This window comes from Alligator mississippiensis, chromosome 7, assembly GCF_030867095.1.
Source record: "Alligator mississippiensis isolate rAllMis1 chromosome 7, rAllMis1, whole genome shotgun sequence".
Classification (NCBI taxonomy): domain Eukaryota; kingdom Metazoa; phylum Chordata; order Crocodylia; family Alligatoridae; genus Alligator; species Alligator mississippiensis.
The window spans coordinates 764,021-789,816 of record NC_081830.1 but is presented as its reverse complement, the minus strand read 5'-3'; the positions used below and the strand labels follow the sequence as shown (position 1 = coordinate 789,816).

At 58.8% G+C, this 25,796-nt stretch overlaps 3 protein-coding genes across 4 annotated transcripts; all 3 read left to right on the top strand.

Annotated features, from left to right (window-relative positions):
* The first annotated feature begins 268 nt into the window (after positions 1-268).
* LOC102574549 (serine protease 27) lies at positions 269-7,949 on the top strand. The gene is made up of 6 exons (XM_006274691.4): positions 269-399; positions 1,764-1,796; positions 2,197-2,359; positions 2,461-2,732; positions 5,748-5,917; positions 6,499-7,949. The coding sequence occupies exons 1-6, from the start codon at positions 291-293 to the stop codon at positions 6,760-6,762; spliced, it is 1,011 nt and encodes a 336-aa protein (XP_006274753.1). The 5' UTR covers positions 269-290; the 3' UTR covers positions 6,763-7,949.
* Positions 7,950-11,585: 3,636 nt separating this feature from the next.
* Positions 11,586-15,103, top strand: LOC109285094 (serine protease 27). Its single transcript, XM_059731299.1, has 7 exons — positions 11,586-11,634; positions 12,556-12,582; positions 12,850-13,015; positions 13,135-13,406; positions 13,907-14,076; positions 14,236-14,418; positions 14,984-15,103. Exons 1-7 carry the CDS (start codon positions 11,586-11,588, stop codon positions 15,101-15,103), a joined length of 987 nt encoding a protein of 328 aa, XP_059587282.1.
* Positions 15,104-17,914: 2,811 nt separating this feature from the next.
* Positions 17,915-25,723, top strand: LOC102573440 (microfibril-associated glycoprotein 4). 2 transcript variants are annotated; one of them, XM_059731571.1, is made up of 6 exons: positions 17,915-18,012; positions 21,729-21,804; positions 22,757-22,917; positions 23,044-23,125; positions 23,941-24,123; positions 24,436-25,723. In XM_059731571.1, the coding sequence occupies exons 1-6, from the start codon at positions 18,007-18,009 to the stop codon at positions 24,681-24,683; spliced, it is 756 nt and encodes a 251-aa protein (XP_059587554.1). In that variant the 5' UTR covers positions 17,915-18,006; the 3' UTR covers positions 24,684-25,723. The 2 variants fall into 2 exon arrangements, with proteins under 2 accessions (XP_059587554.1, XP_006274748.1); XM_006274686.4 differs by having other exon boundaries at positions 17,916-18,012; positions 23,044-23,140.
* Positions 25,724-25,796: the final 73 nt, after the last annotated feature.

The window sequence follows — 25,796 nt, the reverse complement described above, 5'->3', positions numbered from 1 at the left end:
GTTGGCTTCCCAGACACCTGGCTTCTTCGGGTGTGGGTGCGTGGGATTAGGGGATTTGGGAGCCCAGATGCCTGGGCTCTCCAGACAGGGACAAGACACCCCCCCCACCCTCCTGGGGTTCCCAGCCCGGACTCCTGGCTTCCCTCCCTCCTGGCTTCCCTCCCCTCCCTGCTGGAACCCGTCAGACAGCTCCAGGCCCCACCCCGCCAGGGTATTTAGGCTCCCGCCGCCCCACAGGGATTCCTGGGTCCCATCTCCGGTGGAGGGGGGACCCACCGGGCAGCTGCGGGATGGGGGAGGGCTGCGGGGCCTTGCTGCTGCTGGTGCTGGGCCTGGCTGCGGGGCAGGGGCCCAGGACCTTTGGCACCGGCTGCAATGGGACTCGCACCCGCGGCCTCGGTGAGACCCAAACGCCCGGGCTTCTCTGGGGGTGAGGGGAGGTGGGAGCATGGGCGGCCTGGAGCCCAGATGCCTGGGTTTTCTGGGGTGGGGTAGAAGGGCTCGTAGGGGCAGGGGTTGGGACGGTTATGGTTAAGGTTAGGGTTAGGGGTATAGTTAGGGTTAGGGTTGGGATCCTCAGATGCCTGGCTTCTCTGGGGGGGTGGGGGATTAGGAGCCCGGACACCTGGGTTCTCTGGGCCGGGGGTGGGAGCAGGGGGTTCTGGGAGCCCGATTCCTTGGGAGGAGGGTGGGATCCTGTGGGTCAGAGGATGCCTGGGTCCACCAGGAGTGGGAGCCTAGGGGTTAAAGTTAGGAGCCGGGAGGCCTAGGTTCTCTGGCAGGGAAGAGGGGGGAGAGCGGGCTGGGAGCCCAGACACCTGGGGGTGCGTGCATGTGTGCGTGTGCGTGTGTGTATTTGTCCCAGATGCCTGGGTTGTGTGCGTGTCTCTGTGTCCCAGATGCCTCCCATGTTGTATGTGCGTGTGTGCATGTGTTTTTGTGCGTGTCCCAGATACCAGGGGGGTGTTGTCACAGACACCCCCCACGATGTGTGCGTGTGTGTCTTGGACACCTGGATTCTGTGTATATGAGTGTGTGTGTGGCCCAGATGCCTGGCTTGAGTGTGTGCATGTGGCCTGGACACCTGGGTGTGGGTGTGTACCAGAGACCTGGGTTGGGTGTGTGTTTGTGTCCCGGGCCAATCCGGCATTTTGTGTGCGTGTCCCAGACACCTGGGTTGTGTATGTGTGTGTGGCCCAGATGCTTGGGTTATGTGCGTGTTTGTATTCCCAACACCTCCCATGCTGTGTGTGTGTGTGTGTGTGTGTGTGTGTGTGTGTCCTGGACACCTGGATTGTGGGCGTGTAGGTGTGTATACCTGACACGTGGGTTGTGTTTGTGTTTGAGTCCCAGACACCTCTTGCAATGTGTGTGTGTCTGTGTGCACTCACATCGCAGACCTCTAGGTATGTGTGCGTTTGTCCGTGTCCTGGAGACCTGGGTTGTGTGCCTGTGTCCCAGATGCCGAGGGGGTGGGAGGGGGGTGTGTGTGTGTGTGTGTGTGTGTGTGTGTCCCAGACGCGTGGGTCCATTCCTGGCTCCCATGACTCACCCAGGCGTGTTGGGAGTTTCTGGGCTCCTTCCCAGATGCTGCCCCCCCCGCCCCGCCCCGCCCCGCCCTGCCCCGCCCCGCCCCGCCCCAGGCTGGGAGGCAGCTGCCAGCAAAGGGATGAAGCCAGTCGAGGGCACATGCGGGGGTGGCTGGGTGCCCGGACGCCCCGGGTTCTCTGCTAGGGTCTCACCCCCTCTTCTCTGCCCCCTAGTTCCCCACACCCCGTTGAACCGCTCCAACCAGCGTGAGTACCCATCCCATTAACCCTTTCTCTACTGCCCTGCTGAACTTTGCCAGCTCTTGGGGACGGAGCCAGCTGGCTTACATCAGCCAACTGGAGCCCAACACGGCTGGGGGGGGCTGGAGGTGAGGTGGGACAGAGGGGTGCGAGCCCAGACCCCTGGGTTCTCTGGGAGGGGAGCTGGGCTGGGGGTGGGATGGGCGAAGCTGGTAGAGGACGAGCTCTACTAGCTCTAAAGGCTCTCTGGGAGGGGAGGGGAGGGGAGGGAGAGCAGGGGGTGCTGGGAGGGCTGGTAGAGGACGAGCTCTACTAGTTCTAGTTTCTCTGGTAGGGGAGGGGCAGGGGCCCAGGCGCCTGGGCTCTCTGGAAGCGGCTGACCCCCCTCCCCTTCTCCCCTCCGCAGCGTGCGGGAGGCCCTGGACCCTGAACCGCAACGTGGGGGGCGAGGACTCGGCCGAGGGGGAGTGGCCCTGGCAGGTTAGCCTGTGGCGGCACAAGAGGCACCTCTGCGGGGGGTCCCTCATCGCGCCCCAGTGGGTCATCACGGCTGCCCACTGCTTCCAGGCGTGAGTACCAGCACGCCCCCCCCCGTGATGTCCCTCACTCCCCACCTGCAGCCCCCACCGCTTCCCAATAACCTCTCCCCTTCCTCTCTCCCGGGTACCAGGAGCAAGGACCCCTCCCAATACATGGTGCTGCTGGGAGCCTACAAGCTGGAGAGCAACCAGGACCATAAGGTGCCCATGCACGTCACACGCATCATCGTCAACTCCCGCTATGCCGGCGAGGCCACGAGCGGTGACATCGCCCTGGTGGAGCTGCGGAGGGTGGTGCGGTACTCCGACTACATCCTGCCCATCTGCCTGCCCGCCGCCAGTGTCCGGTTCCCCCCCGGCATGATGTGCTGGGTCACCGGCTGGGGGAATATCCGGGAAGGAGGTAAGTCGGATTCTGGGCCTAGCCTGGAGGCCCCAAAATGGGGCATGGGTTTGTGTGTCCTGCCGTCCCTGCCTGCCAGGCAGCCCTGCAGTCGTGGAGGGCCCTCCATCCATCCATCCATCCATCCATCCATCCATCCATCCATCCATCCATCCATCCATCCATCCATCCATCCGTGTCCCTTTCATCTATCCGGCTCTCCATCCGTCCATCCATCCATCTCCATGAACCCCCTAAGCATCCATCCATGCATCCCTACATGCCCCTTCATCCATCCATCTCCACATCCTCTCTCCATCCATCCATCCATCCATCTACCCACCCACCCACCCACCTACCTACCTCTGTGGTGGTTCTGTGCACATCCATCCATCTCTACAGAGCCTCCATCCATCCCTCCAGCCCCACGTGTCCATTCATCTATCTATCCATCTGCCAGTTCATCCATCCTTCCCCACATATCCCCCTCATTCATCCATCCATCTGCCCATCTCTATGAACTCCATCCATCCATCCATCCATCCATCTCTATGGGGGGGGGGTCCTGTGTCCATCCACCTCCGTCCATGGGGTGTCCTATGTCTGTCCATGTGCCCATCTGTCCATCCATCCATCCCCTACCTATCTATCTATCCATCCATCCACACCTATGTATCCCCTCCATCCATACCCACAACCCACCCCCACCCCTACCCCCGACCCCGTCTCCGTCTCCATAGATGTGTTATAGAGCCATAGAAAAGTCGGGATGGACAGGACCTTCAGAAGTAATCTAATCCACACACCTGCCTCAGGCAGGATTAGGTCTATAACAACAGAGGAGACTGGATGGTCACCTTGCTGGGGTCACCCGACCCCAGTTGTCTTTCCTGCTTGGTGCAGGGCCTGGACCGGATGATCTTTCAAGGTCCCTGGCGGCCTTACAATCTATGAATCATCCCATACGGCCATAATCTAAACTCTACCTTCAACCCTGACACGATACAGACCTAACACCATAGCCTGCCCCTCACTCCCGACCTGTAGCCCCGCCCCCGGGAACCACAGCAGCCAGTGTCCCTCTTCTGCATCGTTTCATCTATCCCCTCTGAATTGTCCCTCGAAATTCGGTCTCTCCGAGTCAAAGAGCCAAGATCCGAACCACCAAACCATCAACATTCAAACGGGTGATTCAGGCCTTTTAATTGAGACCCCAGCATCAAAATCCTACCCATGATTCATAGCAGCCCTGCTGCACGGTCAAACGAAAGCCCAGCTACAAAGTCATGACACATTTCCAAGCACTCGCTTTGTAGCAGGTCACCTCGCTTTGTACCTGGACAGCCATTTTTGTGGCGCAAGAATTACTTTGCATCTACTGCACAACAAGCCAGCTAATTGGGTGATCCCACTTGGCCAGTCTACATTTCGTGAGCGCCTGCGCGGTGAATGGCATGATATATGTACCGTGCGGCACGCTTGGCATCCTGTTGTTCAAATTCAAGAGAAAAAATTCAGGCTCATTAACTGCAACTGGATTTGGCAACATTCACATCAGCCGTTCAGGCTTGTTAATCAAGACCCAATCATGCAATTCCAACCAAATTTCTGTCAACGATTCAGGCACGTTAATCAAACTCCAATCTCCACCATTCCAATGGGCAGCTCAGACATTTTAATCGCCACCTGATGATTGAAATTCAGCTAACAACTTGGATATATATACCCAGATCCAGTGATTAAAATTCAGGAAAAAACTCAGGCTCGTTAATTGGAACCGGATTTGGCAACTTTCAAATCAACTGTTCAGACTCACTAATGAAGACCCAAACATCCAGAATTCAGCCAATGATTCAGGCACATGAATCAAATTCTGATCTCCGCCATTCCGATGGGCAGCTCAGACATTTTAATCACCACCCAATGATCAAAATTCAGATACATTTCCCTGAAATCCAATTGTTACAGTTCAAGAGAAAAATCCAGACTCGTTAATTGAAACCTGATTTGGCAACATTCAAATTAATGCTTTAGACTCGTTAATCAAGACCCATTCATCAAATATCAACCATTATTCCATCAACGATTCAGGAATGTTAACCGAGCACCGATCTCCACTGTTCCAATGGACATCTCAGACATTTTAATGGAGACCCAATCATCACATTTCAACCAGAATGTCATCAAGGATTCAGGCCCGTATTCATTGCAACCCACCTAAATGGACAATTCAGACATTTTAATCACAAGCTGATCCTCTAAATTCGGCTCACAATTCAGATGTATTTACCTGAAACCTGGTTGTGCCAGTTCGAGAGACCGCTCCGCCTCGGTGGCTGAAACCCAACCCGTCAGACACGTTAATCGAGTTCCAATCGGCACGGTTTCAATCGAAACCCAGTCGTTGGGAATCCCGCCGGCGATTCGGGCATAGTAATCACGTCCCAAGCCCGATTCAGCCATGCATTCAGAGGCACGAATTGAGCGCCAGTCCTTAGCGCTCAAGGGCTGAATCAGGTGGGCAAATCAAATCCCGGCTGTCACATGTCAATAAGCCATTCGGGGATGTTCGCAATGGTTGACCTCCAGGCCCATTAATCAAAGCCCAATTAATCAAGGCTTGATTGATCCAGACCTGGTTGTCTCAACCCAATGAAAACCAGCCCCTGAAAATACCCACCCATGCCCGCAAAAATTGCTTTGATAAATTGAACCCATCTTGATGGATGGAAGCTCAGCCCCATTCAGCCACCAACACCCAACCCAATGAAAACCAGCCCCTGAAAACACCTGCGCCCCCCAAAACACAACCTAATGAAAAGCAGCCCTCCCAAAACACGCCCCCCCCCTGCAAAAAATGTCTTGATAAATTGAACCCATCTTGATGGATAGAAGCTCAACCCCCATCCAGCCACCAACATGGGGACCCAGGGGGTGTCACGGGTGTGCCAGCTCTTCCCTGGTTGGTGGGGGGAGGTGAGAGGGATGCAGGGATTTGGGCCAAGGCCCCTCACCTCTGTGTCTGGTCTTGGGTAGAGGACCTGCCAGCCCCCCAGACGCTCCAGGAGCTCCAGGTGCCCATCATGGACCAGAAGACCTGCCAGAACCTGTACAACAAGGACATGGGTAAGGCCCTGCCCCGCAAGGACATCCAAGACGACATGATGTGCGCTGGCTATGCTGAGGGCATGAAGGACACCTGCAAGGTGAGGCTGGGGGGACCCAGGAGTCCGGGCCCCCTGAGATCACCCTCCTGGGCCCATCTCCCCCTCCCTGTCCTGGCTCCAACCATTTCCCCAAGGCTCCAATCCCTGGGCCCAAGTGTGGGTAAAGCGGTGGGACACTAGGACCATGGAGCAGATTGGGGGCAATGGAGGGATGGTGGGATACTCTGATCCCCACCCACACACACGGGACCCAGGTGTCCAATCCCCACCTACTCCCTACACACACACACACACACACACACACACACACACTAAACCCAGGCATCTGTGCCTCATGCACACACACACACACACACACACACACAAATCCAACTGACCAGCAGCCACACACTACACATCTCCTATGCTTCCTCTGTTGATTCATTCTCTATCCATCCATCCCTCCCTCCATTCATCCCTCCATCCCCCCATGTCCCATCCATCCATCCCCACTTCATCCATCTGTCCAGCTGTCCATTGAACCAGTATGTCCATCCATCCATTCAATGAACCAGAACCTCCCTCCATCTTCCTCTTCCTCCATCTCCTGCCCATGACCCCGGCTCTCCCGCTCCCCCCAGGGTGACTCAGGTGGCCCCCTCGTCTGTAAGGTCTCCAGTGAGTGGCTCCTCGCCGGCATCGTCAGCTGGGGCGAGGGCTGTGCCGTACGCAACCGCCCAGGCGTCTACACCCGCCTGACGTTCTACCAGGACTGGATCCACCGCCACATCCCCAACATTGAGTTCGTGGAGGTCTCGGATACCAAGGACGGTGCCAGGGACAAGGCAAGGGGCCCCATCTTGGCTCTCCTGCTGACCCTGGGGTTGGTCCTAGGCCAGATCTAGGCAGGGAGAGGGCACAGGGGTATGGCGTGGGGTCCCTTGCATTGCCTTCTGGTGCTGGAGGGGATGGTTTAGAGTGAGATGGGGGTGGGGCTTGGGCAGGGGGTGGGGCAACAGAGCCATCCATCCACATAGCCTCCATCCATCCATCTACATAATCCACATCCATACATCCATCTACCCACACATCTACCTACCTCTATGGGGGTCCTGTGTCCATCCAGCCAGTCACCCAACCACCCACCCTTCCATCTACCTCCTTTCATAGGGGTCCTTTGTCTGTCCATCCATCCACCCACCCACCCATCGACCAATCCATCCATTCATCCACCCACCCAATGAACCAGTCCATCCATCCCCCCTCCCTCCCTCCATCCAATGAACGAGTCCATCCACCCAATGATCCAGTCCATCCATCCATCCATCCATCCATCCATCCAACAAACCAGCTTCAGCTAGAAGTCACTTCCTCTTGTGTCACATCTATAATAACCTATCCGTGGGGCAGAGCTAAAGGGGACCATCACATGTGTCCGGTCCCTTTCATACCTACAGGTAGTCTCTGGGGATATGCTGCTATGTATCAAAGGAGGCGGGAGGGAGGGGAGAGTAGGGTCTAGTGGGTAGAGCTGCCAGGACACCTGGGTTCTATCCCAGCTCAGGGAGGGGAATGGGGCCTGCTAGGTTAAAGCACAAGTTCTGGGGGGCCAGGGTTGCCTGGGTTGTCTCCCAGCTCAGGGAAGGGAGTGGGCCCCAAATACCGGGGATCTGTCTATCTTATGCCAGGGAGTGGGGTCTAGTCATTAGAGCAAATCCGGGCAGGCGGGTACACGGACAGGGGTGGGGAACCCGGACACCTGGGTTCTTTCACCCCATCTCAGGGAGAAGAGCAGGGTCTGGTCCTCAGGGTAACAGCACGTCTTCCAGCCTCTGCTGTGTGACTACAGGCGAGTTGTAGATCCTGGCCACCCTCCCCCATGCCTCAGTTTACCCGTCTGTAAAACGGGCATGTGTTACACTGTCCTACCTCGTGTGAGGGCCAGGAGCCCTTTGGAAGCCCCTTTTGGTGGAGGAGAAGCGGGGCAGAGCAAGGGAGGGCAGCCGGGGGGCCCTATCCAACCCCCGCTTGCTCAGGGCATGAATCCTGTGTTCTTTCTTGTGTTAATTATTAAAACCAAATGAAAAAAGTCTGGATGTGGCCTTGTGAGGTGGTGTCCATCCCCGATTGAATGGGTGACATTGGTAGGGTTCAGACTGAATACCCATTGGCATGGGAGGAGTGACCGGGACCTGGGTGGGGCTAGCCAATCCCAGCTCCCCCAACTCAGCAGCCTTTCCAGCCCCAGGCCAGGGTGCTGTGAAGCCAACCTAGGAAACTACCACGGCAGATAGATAATCCCCTGGAAAGACTCGCCCAACCAGTTGCACAAGACCACTAGGCAGCGCTGCCCTGATCTCCCAGGTGGAAGTCTCTGCTGGGAGCAGGGGGTGTTGCAGAAGCCAGAAAGGTGCCAGAGGACTGTAGCACCCTCTGGAAGTCACCTCAACCCTGGGGGCGGGATCTGAAGCAGCTCAAGTAAGGGGCTGGCGAAGTGTTGAACCCCCCTCTCCCCTCCCGGGAGAGAACCCAGGTGTCCAGACAGCGGGGCTATGGAGGCTGGGAGTGGGTCTCAGTTGGCCACTGCATGGGCTGGCTTCATCCCATTGGCTGGGATGGCCATGTTGGAACCAACCCAGACAAGGGGTTGGCCAACTCTTGGGCCCACCAACCCCCACTGCCCTCCCCTGCCTGGGGGAGAACCCAGGCATCCCAAGGGATCCCACTGGGATATGGGGGGCCCATAAAGGGTCTTCACTGGCTAACAAGTTGGGTGGTTTCATCCCATTGGCTGGGATTGGCCATGTCATATACACGTTATGAGTCATCCTCATACACATTATGAAATGTGTCCAGGAAATCCCAGTGGGATATGAAGGTCAAGGAAAGGGTCTCCTGGCCACTGGATGGGTGGTTTGATCCCATTGGCTGAACCAGCCCAGACAAAGAGTTGGCCAAGCCTTGGACCTACCAGCCCTCATGTACCTGGGAGAGGACCCAGGTATCCAGAGGGATCCCATTGGGGTATGGGAGCTGGGAGAGGATCACAGTTTGCTTCTGGATTGGCTGGTTGAGAAAGTCACGTGACTGAGAACCAGCACTGGACCAGGAGATATGGGTGCTGGGGGCCAACTGATGCTTAATCCAGGGGGCAAGACCCTGTGGAGCTCACCTCAGGGTGTGGGCGGGACTTGTGGAACAGGCCTGATGGACAGGAATTGGAGGAACGCAGAGAAGGGTCTAGCCCCGGGAAGGGTCATGGCAGGAGAGGATTGGTCCTGAGGAAAGAGAGAAGGAGACTGGGTGCTACTGAGTCGAACACAAAGCACTGGAATGAACCCAGGCATCCAGGCACCTCCCATCACCCACCAGCTTCCATTCCTCTCCCAGAGAACCCAGGTGTCCGGGTTCCCAGCCTCTCCTGCTCTCACCCCTGGGTGACTCCTGGGCCCTTGATCCCACCCAGCCACTTCCGGGGCCTAGCCCGGTTGGCTTATCCTGGCCCTGCCCCCGCCCCCACGTTCTGTCCCCACCCACGACCTGCCCGGATGATGAAGGAATCAAAAGAGCCCTGCCCTGTCCCCGGCCTTCTCCTCCCATCAAGCCCCAGGTGACGCCTTCGAGCCAGAAGGGGTGGAGGGAAGGGTGGAAGGGTGCATGAGAATGGAGGGAACTGATCGGGGGATGGGGGTGCTCAGGCGGGTGGAACGATGAGGAGATGGATGAAGGAAGGGAAGAGGGAAGGCATGGGGATGGATGGATGCAGGGAGAGAGGGATATAGAGGGTTATTGGATGGATGGATGGATGGATGGATGGATGGATGGATGGATGGATGGATGGAGCTAGAGGGTTATCAGAGGATGGAAGAATGGATGGAGACATATAGAGGGTTGTCGGATGGATGGAAGGAAAGAGGGAGGGTTATCAGAGGACGGATGCAGGGCCCCTCATCTCTCCCCATCCAGGCACCACCCCATCCCCCTGCCCCCTCCACACAGCCTTCAACCCAACCCTACCCCTGCCCCTCTGCCCCAGGCTGTGCCCCTCCTTGCCCTGAGGCCCTGACAGGTAATTAGCCCTAATGATGCACCCACCCGGCCCTGGGGAGGTTTCAGCCCCCACCCGATGCCCCCAGCTCAGGGGAGGACTATATTTGGTTCAGGTCATGTCCTGGGCAAAGCACCCAGGCATCCGACCTACTCTCATTCCCATCAGCCCCCACTCCCCTCCCCAGGGAACCCAGGTGTCCAGGCTCCCACCTCCCTCCTCTCATCCCACCCCCCTCACCCAGAGGATCCAGGTGCCCCAAGGGCAAAGGTAATTTCCGAGGGAAAAAATCTCCCATAGCTTTTTAAGGAGAAGGAATATTCTTGATTGCTGCGGTTAAGGCGGGGGCCTGGCTGGGTGCCAGGACACCTGGGTCCAATTTGTGACTCACCCCATGTCCCTGGGCGGGCTCACTGGAGCGCTTGGGCCGGGTTGGGGGGAAGGCAGGGACGTGCAGCATCTGACACTAATACCCCAGTACCTTATCCACCTTGGCATGAGGGTATTGCACAGCACCTGGCACTTATACCCAATGCCCAACCCCCAGAGAGGCCAGCAATGGGTTCAGCATTGGGGCATCAGCGGGTGCTACTACCCCCATGCCACAGGCTGTTGCTGGGGTATTAATTTGGGTACCCACCCTGGATACGGCCCCTTGAGAGCTCAGTGGGGTACATTAGACCACTATCAGGTGGGGTCAGGGGTGGATTAGCCCTACCCCCACCACCACCATCTCCACACACGCTGTCAGGATACCATCAGTGATACTACCCCAGCAGATGGAGGATGCTTGGAGATATGGGGGGCACCAGGGCTGTGGTTGTATGAGGGGTGGGGAGAACATGAGGTGCTCTGTCCAAGTGAGGGGAGAGGGAGAGGCTGGGTGCCCGGACACCTGAGATCTCTGGGAGATCTGGACTGGAGGTGGGGGCGAGGGGTGGGTTGTTTCTGAGCTCGGGATGGGGTTGGGGCTAGCCCCTCCCCCCTTTCATCCAGCCCTCCAAACTACTGTGCATGGACCCCGTACCTCCTCCTGGGGCTCCCCCATCACCCCACCTCCAATCCTCACCCCACCTCCCCACTGGAGAGGGGCGGGACCTCTGTGCCCTCAGCTCTCTTTGGACGTCTCCCCCAATGCCGGCGCTGGTCCACACTGCCAATGGGCAGGTCCCTAGCTGCAGTGACCAATGGCTGTGCCAATCCACCCCCCAGTGAGGCCGACAGTGGAGGAGAAGGATCATCCAGAGGATCCACCCAAACCTCCGACTCTCTTCCCATTGGCCCATGGGGGTATGTGGGTCTCACCAAATCCAACCACCGATACGTCTCCCTGGGGCATCCTGGGTCCCGATGCCAGTGATGAACAAGGCTGTCGTTGGCTGACCTCTTTGGGCATCTCCACGGCATCAAGTTTCAAACGGGACCTATTGGCTCGTGGTGGCACAACCCAATGCTTCTTCCTGGGCCCTCAAAATGCCACCACTCCCTGGAGCATGCTGGGTCCTGATTCCACCTCCCCACCTAGGGGCAAGGCCGTCATTGGCTGATCCCTTTGGGCATCTCCATGGTGTCGAACTCGTCGGGCGACATTCTGAGCTAGGCGGGATATAACCGGGCCTGGGTGACGCCCGGCACAGCAGGGGTGCCCGGGGATCCCAGTCGGAGTAGATACAGGGCAGCATGGTGGGCAGCCTGGATGCCTGGGTCCTCCTTGTGGGGCTGCTACTTGGTAAGGAAGACCCCCTACCCCCTTATCCCTTCTCTACGGCCCTCCTTTCCTGCCAGCCTGGGTGCCTGGGTTCTCCGGGAGGGCAGTGAGGCCTGCTGGTAACAGCAGGAGGTCCTAGGAGCCTGAGCACCCAGAGTAAGGAGAGTAAGGAAGCGGTCCCACCCAGGTGTGAATCCAGGCCGGGGGAGGGGCGAGGTGGCCTCCTTCCTTGCACGGGCAGCAAGTCGTTCAGTGGAGTCACACCACAAGGCCCAGGCCCCAGGAGTAGGGAGCAGATGGGCTCCTCCATCCCATCTCCCTGGTTGGACAGTGGGAGTGAGGCCCCCCTGCCAGGGCCTGAGATGTCCCATGGATGGAGGAATGGAGGGGGGGGTGGACCAGGGGGTCTATGGGGGTCAGTGCCTGGATGGATGGAAGGATGGACAGACGAATGGATAGGCCAGGGGGTCTAGGGGGGGGTCAATGCCTGGATGGATGGGGAGGTGGATGGAGGAACAGTCGGAGGGTGGAGGGAGGGAGGGAGGGGTGTCTATGGGGATGGACGGACAGAGAGATGGAAAGGTATGTGAGGTGCACCCCTTCCATCCAGTCTTCCGTCTCCTCCCCGCCACCTTCCCAGCACCCCCTGCTCTCATCTAGCAGGCCGCCCTCCCCAGGCCAGGCTGGCAAGGCAGCAACGACCCTACGGGGAGCTGTGATTGGGCCCTGGGCGTGCGGGGGAGGGCTGTGGTGTCCCGGTCAGGAGGAGCTCGTTAGGAGGAGCGGCTCATTGGGATGTGCATCTCTGACGAGGTCCTAGCTGCCAGGGCAGGGTGGAGGTCTGGAGGGCCCAGCAACTAGGGGAGGGAGGGGAGGCCCCGGGACATGGCAGTGGGGGGCGCAAAGGGGGCACAAACTGACCTCTCTCTTCCTCCCTCCCAGGGGCGGCTTGGTGCCAAGACAACCCAGGTGAGGCCCAAGAGACCCCGGTGTCTGGGTTCCCAGGCACCCCTGCTGTGGCCCCTCCCCCACAGCGCCCCCCAGGGACCCCAGCTGTCCGGGAGCTTACCCTTCTCCATGACCCTCAACACTAAGGGGCTGCTCGACTCTCCTCCTGCAGGACCCATGTATGGCCTCTTGGGTCCCCTGCAGTCACCCCCAGACCCGCTCCTGTCCTGGAGAACCTGGGCATCCAGGTAGCCCGCTGCCCCTCCCGCCCCCGCTGTGTCTCCCCAGGGTGCGGGCGTCCAAGCGGGAGCCTGAACCGTATTGTGGAGGGGCAGGACGCGAGGCCGGGGGAGTTCCCGTGGCAGGTCAGCATCCGGCGGGACGGGGTCCACCTCTGCGGAGGGTCCCTGGTGGCCCCCCGGTGGGTTGTCACGGCCGCCCACTGCTTTGCCGCGTGAGTACCAGCTCCCCCGCCACAGCGGTGCCCGTCACTCCTGACCGCAGCCCCCCCATGGTGGTGCCCCTTCCTCCCGACCGCAGCCCCCCAGAGCGGTGCCACTCCTTCCCTCCCAGGTGCAGGAATGCATCCCGCTACCAGGTGCTCCTGGGAGCCACGCAGCTCTCGAACCCGGGCCCCCAGGCCTGTTACATAAGGGTGGCGCAGGTGGTCACGAACCCGCTCTACGCCGGCGAGGCCTCCAGTGGTGACGTGGCCCTGCTGCACCTGGCCAAGGCTGTGACCTTCACCCGCTACGTCAGCCCCATCTGCCTCCCGGGCACCGGGGTCCGCTTCCCCCCGGGGCTGAACTGCTGGGTCACCGGCTGGGGCAACCTCCGCTGCTGTGGTAGGTGCCCAGTGCGGGGTGGGCAAACTGGGGGTGGGTGGGGCCTGGAGGAAGGGCCGGATCTACAGGTGAGATGGGCGTGGCCTGAGGGAGATGGGCGTGGCCAGGGAGGGATGTTCGCCACAGTGTGGGTGGGTGAGGCACAGAGGAAGGGGTGTGGCTAGAGATAAGGGATAGGGAGGGGTCATGGCTCCACTACCTGGGGCAGTGGCCTAGAGACAGAGGGCGAGGGGTGGGGCATGGCCTGGGGGGCAGAGATGTTCTTGTGGGCATGGCCTAGGGAGGGGGCGGGGCCTAGACTAGGTGGCAGCACCTTCAGGGTGGGGCCTGGGAATGAGGGGCGGGGCCACAGCAGGGATGGGCGTGGATGTGGACAGGGCCTGGCAGGTTGGACACAGGCAGGGACGGGCCAAGAAAGGGGGTGTGGCTTAAGCAGCAGAGAGGGGAGGGCCTGGGGCAGTGGGGAAGGCCCCTCCCCCAACCCCATCCCTCCCCTGCAGAGGAGGTGCCAGCCCCCCAAGCCCTGCAGAAGCTGGCTGTGCCCATCATCGACACCGGGAACTGCAGCGCCATGTATGCGACGGACGCCGGCAACAGGCTTCAGCCCCGCCACATTCGGGATGACATGCTCTGCGCTGGCTACGCTGAGGGCAAGAAGGACGCATGCAAGGTGCCAGCCCGGGCGCCCGGGCCCCTCTGCTCTCAGCCCCCTGCCGGAGCCAGGCGTCTGGGCTCCCGGCCCCCCTTGCTCCGACTCACCTCCTCTCCCCGGTCCCCGGGCATCCGGGGCAGGCGGGGCTCGCTCACTTGCTCCATGTCCTTCCCACAGGGCGATTCGGGGGGCCCCCTGGTGTGCCCGCTGGGCTCGCAGTGGGCCCTGGCCGGGATCGTGAGCTGGGGCGAGGGCTGCGGCGTCCGCAACCGCCCAGGGGTCTACACCCGCCTGACGGCCTACCGGGACTGGATCCGCCGCCACATCCCCAAGCTGCACTTCATGGGGGAGCCCGGCCCCGCAAGGGGCTGGGGCAGAAGGAGCTCCTGAGCACCCCCGGGACCAGCCAGGCATCAGGGCCACGTTCCCCAGCCCTGGCATAGACGCAGCTGGAGGGAGGCCACGTCGTCCTTCCTCCGCCGTCTGGAGGACCCGGGATCGTTCTTCTCTCCTCTGCCCCCTGCCCGAAGGACCCAGGCATGCGGGCCCCCAGGCCCTGGCGCTCTCGCCCACCGGCCCCCACTCCCCTCCCGGAGAAGCCAGGCATCCGGAGCTCATCGAGTTTGGCCAACGCTTGGCGGGCAGGACGTTCCCTTTCGGAGAGTGAATGAAAACCAGAAACATCCCGTAACACGACAATCCGCAGCCTCGAGTTGATCCCAGAAGCACATTTTGCCTTCAGGTTCCTTATAGGGCCATTAAATATCCATGAGCCAACGCTAAGACCCAGAACAGACTCCACAAGAGGCCTCGGGGGGCCCAAGATGACTGGTCTTTAACGAGAGGCAAATGAGATGTGCGCATATGCTCCACAGTTGGCCACGACGAGGGCGTGAGACCTTCACAGGGTCTCCATCCCCCATAGGTGCCAAATCACCGCGTTTCCCCGCCAAAAAAAGATCTCTCGTCGGCCACGTTCACATCTCACTTGTCGTGGGACGCGCTCGGGAACCGGAAGAGGCGTTTGCCCTGGTTAACGAGTTAGCGGGTGGTAATGAGAGTGCAACGATGTGACCCCAAAGAGCCATATCCACCCCCCCCAAAAGCCACTCGACCCCCTCGATCGAGGGAACGCGAGACGTGGTGATGACCCAGCTATGTCATCGGGAGAGAGGTTGCCCAAGATGGAGTCTCTGTCCCACTAGGAAGCCAACAAAACGGCCCCAAATCACTGAGTTTTCCCCCCAAAAACAGCAGTTCCTTGCCCCGGAGCTGTTGTCGCCTGTTGGCTTTCCATACACCTGCTCGGACACTGGTTGGCATCAAACAGATACCAGTAGAGTCTCTCTCCAAGCCCACTGAAATGCCTTAAAACCACGGAGTTTCTCCCCCAAAAGGAGCGTGCTGCCATATCAAGAGCCATCTTCATGTCTTGGGTACCACACACCTTCTCAGGCATTGGCCAACATCAGAGAGCTGTCAGCAGCCACTCTCCAAACCCAAAGAAATGCCCCCAAACCACAGCATTTCTCCCCCCAAAACACACACGACTTCATGATCGAGAGGCATCGCCATGTCTTGGCTTCCCATACCCCTGCTCAGACACTGGTTGGCATCAAAGGGGGGTGAGCAGAGTCTCTCTCTGAACCCAATGAAGTGCCCTAAAACCAGAGAGCTTCTCCCCAAGACAAGAGCTCCTTCACGTCAAGACCCCCCTTCACCTCCAGCCCAATGCAGTGCCCCAAAACCACCACGTTTCTCCCCAAAAACACACGACGTCATGATCAAGAGGTGTTGTCATGTCGTGGCTTTCCATACACCTGCTCACGCTGGGCGTCACCAGTTGCGTCCCTCCAGCTCTGGACCCCCCGCAATGCCCCGACGCCACGGAAAGACCCCCGGGGCCTCTCCATCACCAGTCACCTCCCCGTCTCCCCTGCTCCGGGAGCCCCCGCCGCGGTGGGGGGCGGCCGTTCGGGGCCGGCTGGCCCTCCGTGCCTGGGAAGCGGGAGGCCGAGACCAGACGACGTGAGGCGGGTTGTTTTGGCCCGCGGTGGGGAACGTGAGGCGGCGGCGGGCCAAGCTCCTGGCGTGCTGGGGCCGCCCAGACGCCATCTGGTTCGTGTTAGGGGGATGTTTACAGGGCGGTTGACGAGCCAAAGCCTCGTTAGAGCCTGGAGAGGCGGCCAAGTCCTTCCACGCACCACTGCACCCCCACCCGGCACCCCATGGCCGTGGAAGGGGGTGGGGGAGCGAATGAATCACAGATGGAGATGCCCGGGGCAACAGGAGAGGGTTAGGGGTCCTTGATGGGGTGGTTTGAGGTGGGTTGATGGCACTGAGGCATCTGAGACATGTAGATGGGACCCAGGCACGTGCACACACACACACACACACACAGAGCGAACCCAGGCATCTGGGACAGACGCACACTGAACCCAGATGTCCAGGACATGGACACATGTGTGCACACCCATGCCTGTGTATACAGAACCCAGGTCTCCAGGACACGCACATTGAACCCAGGTGTCCAGGACACACACACACTCACCCATGTGCACACCCACACCCGTGTATATAGAACCCAGGCATCCGGGACGCACACATACCCAGGACTGAGGTGTCTGGGACACATAAGCACACATGCACAAACACATGTGCACACATGCATATACACCCAGAGCCCCAGTATCCAGGACACACATATGTACACACACACATACACAGAACCCAGGCATGTGGAACACACACACACACTCTCTCTCTCTCTCTCTCTCTCTCTCTTGCACATACACACGTGTTTTCACACCCATGCCCAGATGGGACACACACATACCCAGAAGTCCAGGACACGCATGCGTGCGCACAGACACACACACACACATGCATGCACACACACATACCCAGAACCCAGGTGCCCTGGACAAAGAACTCAAAAAACACTCAAAAACCCAGGTCTCTGGGGGACACACAAGCAGATGTGTGCATATGTGCGCGTGCGCACACACACACACACAGAACCCAGGCATCCAACACACACACACACACACACACACACTGTAGATCCCAGGTGTCTGGGACACGCACACACCCGTCCAGGACACACAGGACCCAGGCGTCTGACCCCTGCTCCCCCCAGCCCTGGAGCCCGCCCAGCAGAGGGGAACTGAGGCTGCACTGGCCCCAGCCCGGCCCCCGCTGCCCCCCCTCCCCGCATCTGTCGGCAGCCCCACATCTGTCCAGATGTGCGGGGGGGGGGGAGGCATCCGGCTCCTGTTGCCTTAACCCTTGCACTGCCACCCTGAACAACCCAGGCGTCCGGCTCCCAGCCCTCTGCTCCCACCCCAGGGAACCCACTCGTCCGTGTGTGTGCGCGCATGTGTGTGCACACGTGCATGTGTGCATCTAGTTGGCCGCACAATCTTGGGTTGCTATTGCAGGATGCCTGGGTAGCGCACGTGTGTGTGTGTCTAGTTGGCCACGCTTGGGTTGTGATTTCATGCACATTACAGGCACCCCTTGGCTGTTGCGTCCCACACGCGCGCGCGCATGCACAACTCAGGCATCTGACATACAAACACACACATCAGAGATGGAAAACTGCATCCAGGACACACACACACACACAAAACTGCATGCAGGACACATGCAAACACACATACAAACACACGCAAAACCTGGGAGTTATACACACACACGCTTCCCTTTGCACACCCATATATGCAGAACCCAGGTGCCTGGGACAGACCCACGCGCAGAACCCAGGTGTCGCACACGCACACACACATGCACCCCCCCACACCCATGTAAGCCGATCCCAGCTGGCTGCAGGGAGGCGGGGGCTGACCCGGCGGCTGGAGGGGGAGGAGGGGGGGCGGGGGCGGCTCACACTGAACCAGGCGTCGGGGGCTCCGGCTCGGTGCTGGACGTCGGGGGCTCCGTGGCAGCATGGAGGTGAGAACTGCCCAGGCCGCACGGCGGGGGCGGGAGGGGGGCAGGTGAGCATCCCTGGGTCTGTGCTGGGGGGTGGGGGGTCCTCCCGCCCGTGCCCCGGCACCCCCCAGCTGTGCCCTCTCCTAGACCCACCCCCCAAGGTCTCAGCCCCCCCAGACTGCAGCCATCAGACTATCTGCCTGTCTGACCCCCGCACCCAACCCTAGGGCCCGCCCCGCACCCTGGCCCTCCATCCCCATACTGTGTCCATCTGTCCTTCCCTACACAGTACCCCTTCCATCCCTCCATCCATCCATCCCCATATTTCATCCATCCATTCAGCCCTCCAATTAACCAGTCTCTCCCTCCAGCCAATGAACCCATCCACCCCTCCCTCCCTCCCTCCCTCCCTCCCTCCCTCCCCATACCCCATCCACCCACCCGCCTCCCCACCCCTCCCTCCATCCCCACCACCCACCCGAAAATTCAACCCACTCCACCCCAGGTCTTTCCCTGCCCTCCCCACTCTCCTCCAATTCCCCCTTCCCTGGCCCGAAATAGCCACAACCTCTCCATTAACAGCAGGCAACATCCTGCCAAAAATAAATAAATAAGCCACTCTGAAATTTCCCCCTTCCCACAATCCCCCATGGCCCAATCAAGTCTCGATCACTGGGTAATTGCTATAAGCCAAGTCTTCCCCTGCACTGCCTCCTTTCCCACAATTCCCTGCTTCCAGGAGCAGCAACACATGACCGCAATATGGCAACATCCAACCAAAAAAGCCCCACCACAACACTTCTTCCTCCCCACAATCCCTCACTTCTCAGCTGAGTATTGACCACAAAATCATCCCTTAGTTCGCTAATGTATTCCCTGGTCTCCCAGAACCCTCTGAGGGCAAATAGACATGACTGCAACCTTAATTAAAGGCAACGTTGAGCCAAAAAACACCCTTCACACAACCCCCAATTCCAAGTTGAATGTTAATGACCAGGAAATTAAGGTTCAAGATGCACCCACTTCTGGGCTGGGGCATGTTGGGGTGAAGTAGGGATGCAGCCACCTCTGGGGTGTGGGGGGCTGGCGATCCAGGGACCCCTTCCTTTGGCTCTGAGATGTGGCCACCCCTGGAGTGGGGCAGAGTGGGTGCTGGGTATCCACGGGTCCCTCGCTCAACCTCTAGCATGCGACCACCTCTGGGCACGGGGGCATGTTGGGAACTGGCAATCCAAGGACTCCTATGTTGAGCTATGAGATGTGGCCACTTCTGGGGTACGGCATGTTGGGAGCTGGAGGTCTGGGGACCCCCTTGCCTGCCTCTGAGATGTGGCTACCCCTGGGGTAGGCAGAGTAGGGGGTTCACGATCCAGGGGCCCCTATGGTCGGTTCTGCAATGCAGGCACCTTTGGGGTGAGGCATGTTGGGAGCTGGTGATCCAGGGACTGCTCACACAAGCTCTAAGATGCAGCCACCTCTGGGGTGGGGCATATTGGGAGCTGGAGATCTGAGGACCCCTTACTCAAGCACTAAGATGCAACCACCTCTGGGGTGGGCAGCAGAGGGGATTGGCAATCCAGGGACCCTTATTTTTGGCTCTGAGATGCAGCCCTCTGGGATGGGGCACATTGGATGCTGGGTATCCAAGGTGGGCAGTGTCGGGGGCTGGGTATCCAGGGACCTCTCACTCAAGCTCTGAGATGTGGGCAGTGCTGGGGGTAATGATCCAGGGACTCCTTGATTTGGCTCTGAGATGCAGCCACCTCTGGGGCAGACCACATCAGGAGCTGGAGATCCAGGGTGCTCCTTGCCTGCCTCTGAGATGTGGCCACTTCTGGGATGAGGAACATCAGGAGCTGGATATCCAGGACCCCCTCACTCCAGCTCTGAAATGCACCCAACTCTGGGGCAGAGCACATTGGGAGCTGGAGATCCGGGGAGCCCTCGCTCGAGCTCGGCAATGTGACTACCTCTGGGGTGTGCCTCTTTTGGGGAAATCTCTAACGAGGGGAAAGAAAAACAGGCGCATACCAGGTAACCGAGCACCACAGGGACCTGCGCCAGACATAGGCCAAGGCCAGACGGAGCAGGCGGGGCAGACGGGGCTGTTCTCAGCCAAGGCCATGACTCACCCGTCACAGATCCTGTGGGAAACGCAGGGGGCTCCAGTCACCACGAGGGCCGGGGCCAAGTTGGCAAGCCCAGGGCCAGAGCCCTCAGCTGCCTGGGCCCCAGCCAGCAGTGCAGACTGGCTGGGATGAGAAAAACAGGGACTCATGGGAGGCTCAGAGGGAGCATGGAAGCCGGGGGAGAACCCAGGCATCCGGGCTCCAGCCCCCCCACTCCCCCAACACACACCCCAGAGAACCCAGGTGTCCGAGCTCCCAGAATCCCCTGTTCCCACCCCGCCACCCCAGAGAACCCAGGTGTCCAGCCCCCCTTGCTCTCCTCCTTTCATTAGCCAGACACTGGACACATCTACATGAGACACTTTAATGCACATTAACCTAATTTAATGTGCATTAATGGCACGTGTCTACATGTGCGCGCCCTTAATGTGCGTTAAAAATGGCGATTTGGGGCTAATTGCGCCTAAATTTGATCCCTGCAAATTAAGCTCGAATAGTTGAAGCACCTTAGCGCACGTGTGGGCAGGCTGGATTTGGAATAACTTTAGTCCCAAATCATTCCACACACAGAGCGTTAATCCACGTTCACACCTGCACGTGTAGATGCCAGCCTACACCTGCTTAATGCGCACGAAGTTAATGCGCATTAAAAATGTAGGTGCACTTAAATGCACATGCAGACATGCCCACTGAGATGTAATGTGTGATGTGGGGGGTCAGCAGGGATGTTGTGAGGGTAGGAACAACACAACATGGTGTTGTGACAGTGTGTGGGAAGTTGTGTGTTAACACAAGGCAATTTTTCAAGAAGAAATGAACTCATAGGTCACACACACATCATCACAACGTTCTTGTGTTAAGTCTTGGACACAACACAGTTGTGCAGGATAGAAAAAAATCATAAATAACATACTGTTGTGACTGCGTGTGTGAAGTCTTAGAAAGTTGTGTATTAACACGAGCCAATTTTTCCAGGATGGAAATAACCTGACTTTGTTGTGCTGTTGTGTGTAAAGTCTTGGGAAGTTGTGTGTTAACAACACAACTGTTCAGGATGAAAAGAGCGCATAGATAACACAAGACTGTTGTGATGGTGTGTGTGAAGTCTTGGAAAGGTTGTGTATTCATGGGGAAAAAAACATCTAAAATTAAAGTAACTCAGTAAACATAGGGTAGAAACAACACAAGATGCCATTGTGGTGTTGTGTGCAAAGGCTGGGAAAATTGTGTACTGAAACAAAGAAACTGTCTGGGTTGCACAAAAAAAAAAGTGAAGACGCACCCAAAATAACACAGCTTGCAAATACAGAGGACAGAAGACAAGGATGTGTTGTTTTGTGATGTGTATAAAGTCTTGGGAAAGTGTGTCTCAACACAAAGGAATCATGTCTTCAATGATACACAATTCCTCTGTGTTGAAACACAAGGCACTCAGTGACCACAGCATAAAAATGACCCAAGAGGGCTAGGGGAGGGTGTGTGGGAGGTCTTGGGTGGTTGTCTATCCACATGAGGACACGGTCTACAATGAAAGGAAGGTGTCGAATGTAGAGCAGAAGTAACACAACCCTTTGTTGCGGTGGTGTGACAGCATCTCGCTCTCTGCAGGCCTCCGGGCTGGTCAGTTTTGGGGTCTTCCTCACTCTGGTGGTCTTCACTCAAGGACAAGCCATCAGCTCCCAAGGTAAGGCCTCGTTAATGCTCGTTATCTACATGGCTTGGCTGGAGGGGGTTGGATGGAGGGTATCTTCATGCTCATTGGCTGGTTGTAAACGTCCTCCACACATCATCACCATTTCCCGGCCAGAGGTCTTCCATTGAGGCACCTTCCTCCTCCATGTGGTCTTCTCCTGGCCAGGAGATGCTGCATCTCCAAGACTTTATGGTGTCCACCAACCCACCCCAGGTGAGGTGGCCTCTCTCAGTGGTAGATCCCATACGGCTCATCCTCATTGGCCAGAAATGGACTAACATGATGGTTGTAGAGGTCCTCCATATGTCATCTCCATTTCCTGGCCAGAGGTCTTCCATTGAGGCACCTTCCTAATCCATGTTGTCTTCTCTTGGCCTGAAGATGTCATATCTCCAAGACGTTATGGCACCCATTAAGTGAGGTGGCCTATGGTGGGCTCAGTGGTAGATCCCAAACGGCTCATACTCATTGGCTAAAAATGGAGTAATTTGCCGATTGTAGATGTCCTCCACACATCATCTCCATCTGGCCAGAGGTCTTCCATTGAGGTACCTTCCTAGTCCATGTTGGAAGAAACAGCCAGGAAGCCTTGGAGATGTGGCCTCTGGCAGCATCAGCCTACCCTCCACAGGTGGGGAAACCCATGCTGGTCTCCCATCAAGCCCCTGTCTAGCCAGAGAAGCCATGACGGTCTTGGAGGGAGGGAGTAGTAGGGCACGTATCTCCAGATACATGGCCATCTTGGCGGTAGACACTCCAAGGTGCCCCCCATGGGCCAACGAAAGCGTGGCAGCCCGCTTGTAGACCCCACATGTCTGCCGCAATGAAGAGACGGGTGCACAGATGGGTGATGGGAGAGGTGCAGAGATGGGTGATGGGAGAAGAGACAGGGGTCTTGGGGGGTGGTTGCGGGTGTTACTCATGGGTTGACCCTGCCTCTCAGGTGAGAAGATGGGGTGCGGCGCGGAGGCCGTGCCGGTGGACTGCCAGGATGTCTATGAGACAGGCGAGACAGAGGATGGCGTGTACCTCATCTACCCTGCAGGTGCCAGCCACCCCCTGCCCGTCTACTGCGACATGACCACCGACAACAGCGTCTGGACGGTAGGGGGAGTGGGATGTGTGGGGAGAACCCAAGTGCCTGAGCCCTGTCACTGGAGGTGCCCGATCCATCTGCGTGGGCAGGTGGGCCCCCATGAGGCTGCCAGTGACCTCTGTGACCTTTCCCAGGTTTTCCAGAAGAGGTTCAATGGCTCCGTCAGCTTTTTCCGGGGCTGGAACGACTATCGCTTTGGGTTCGGGAGAGCCGACGGCGAGTACTGGCTGGGTACGGGTGGCCCCGCCCTCTGAGCCATCTCCTCCACATACCCCTCCTTCCATCCATCTACACCCTATCCATCCACCTCACCATCCATCTATGGACCTACGCCCTGTCCATCCATCCATCCCTCCCCTCCACCCACCCACGTACCCCTTCAATCCACCCAATTTATCTATCTGTCCCTCCATCCATCCACCCACCCATAACCTGTCCATCCACCCACATACCCCTTCAAACCACATCTCCACATATCCTCAATCTACCCACCTATCCATCCATCAGAATTATTTATCTATCCGTCCATCCATCCATCCACCCACCCACAGACCCCTGTACCCCTTCAGTCCACCCCTCCATCCATCCAATTTATCAATCTGTCCATCCATCCATCCCTGCACCTATAAATCCATCCATCACCCACCTATTCCCCATCCATCCATTCATTCATCCCCTCCGCACACCCCTCCCTCCACGTACCCCTTCAATCCACCCCTCCCTCCATCCATCCTTGGATCTATACATCCACCCACCCACCCGCCTTCCATCCACCCATCCCTCCACCCACCTCTGCATCCCACCATGCATGTCTTTACCCACCCCCCTCTCCTACCATGGCCTCTCCACCCCAAGGGCCAAACCACCCATCCCCCCACCCCTCACCAATCCCTACATCCACCCACCAACCCACTTAACCCTTTCCCAACTGCACCACAGACCCCCGCTCCATGCCCATACCCCCCGCCCCAAGATTAACCTTTCCCTGGCCGCCTCCGACACATTGCCCGCTCTGCTCTCCCTCCCCCCAGGGCTGCAGAACATCCACCACCTGACGCTGAAGAACCGCTACGAGCTGCGCGTGGACCTGGAGGACTTTGAGAACAACACGGTCTCGGCCAAGTACTCAGAGTTCGCCCTGTCACCCAACGCCATCAGCGCCGAGGAGGACGGCTACTCCCTGCACGTGGCCGGCTTCACTGACGGCGGGGCCGGTGAGGGGACCCAGGCATCTGGGCTCCAAGCTTTCTCCTTGCTCTCACCCTGCTCCCAGAGAGCCCAAGGGTCCGGGCTCCCCGTGCCCTCTGCTCCCCCCCACCCCTCCCACCCATGGTCAGGAGTGAGGGCAGCAGTGGTGGAGGGGGTTGGGAGTAAGAGGCACCGCTATAGGGCAGCTGCAGGTCAGGAGCGAGGGGCACTGCTGGCCCCACACTGCTGAGAGCTACGGGTTGGGAATGAGGGGAACCACTATGGGGGGGGGGTCGGAGGTGAGGGGCACCGCCATGACCCCCCCCCCCGGTTGCTAGGCGACTCGCTGACTTACCACGCGGGCCAGCGGTTCTCGACCTTCGACCGGGACCAGGACCTTTACGTGCAGAACTGCGCTGCACTCTCATCCGGAGCCTGGTGGTTCCGCAGCTGCCACTTCTCGCACCTCAACGGCGTCTACCTGGGTGGCCCCCACCTCTCGCCTACCCACGGCCTGCACTGGGCTGCCTGGAAGGGCTTCCAGTACTCACTGCGCCGCAGCCAGATGCAGCTCCGCCGCCTCTGAGCCCCCCCCCGCCGGGATCGGGCCCCCGAGAGTCCCCCTGGTCCCAGGATCAGGCCCCCTTGATCCCTCCTCTTCCAGGATCAGGCCCCTTTGACTTCCCCCAGTCCCAGGATCACACCCTCTTTATACCCCCAGCCCAGGATCAGGCCCCCTTAACCACCCCCCCCATATTCCAGGATTGGGCCCCTTTGACTTCCCCCAGCCCTGGGATTACACCCCCTTGGCCCCCAGCCCAGGATTGAGGCCCCTTGACTCCACCTGTTCCAGGATCAGGCCCCCTTAAACCTACCCCATTCTAGGATTGGGTCCCCTTGACTTCCCCCAGCCCCAGGATCAGGCCCCCTTGACTCCCAACCCAGGATTGGGCCCCCTTGACCCCCCTCCCTTGCAGGATTGCACTCCCCTGAACCACCCCAGCACCAGTGTCACGTCCCCTTGAACCCTCCATGTTCCAGAATCAGGTCCCCTTTTACCACTGCCCCTTCCCAGTCCAGGATCAGGCCCACTTGACCCCCCTCATTCCAGGATCAGGCCCCTTTGACTTCCCTCAGCCCCAGGACCAGGCCCCCTTTGCCCCCCAGTTCAGGATCAGGCCCCCTTGATTCCTCCCACCCCCTGTCCCACGACCATGATCCCACCCACCAATGCAGGATCAGGTCCCCTTAAATCCTCTGGTCCAGGGTCAGGGACCCTTGACCCCGCCCCTTAGCTCCACCCACTAGGATTGGGACCCGTTGACCTCCCCCTGCCCCCCTGGCCCAGAATCGGGTCCCTTCATGACCTAAGACCAGGCACCCCCTTGACCCCAGCCCCAGGATTGGGGTCTCTTAGCCCTCCCAAACCCCCTCTCTGAGCCCTTCAGTCCAGGATTGGGCCCATTCATGGCCCAGGATCAGGGCCCTTCTGACCCCACTCCCTTAACAACCCCCGCTCCCTGGATCGAGACTCCTCTTAGCCTGCCTTCTACCCCCAGGATCAGCCCCCAACCAGGGCCCAGAATTGAGCCTCTCCCCCCAATAAACACTGCTCCCTTCCCAGAATCCTTTCTGCTTCATCCATCAACTTCCCCCGCCCCCAAAGAACCCAGGCGTCCAAGTCCATTCACCAGCTCCA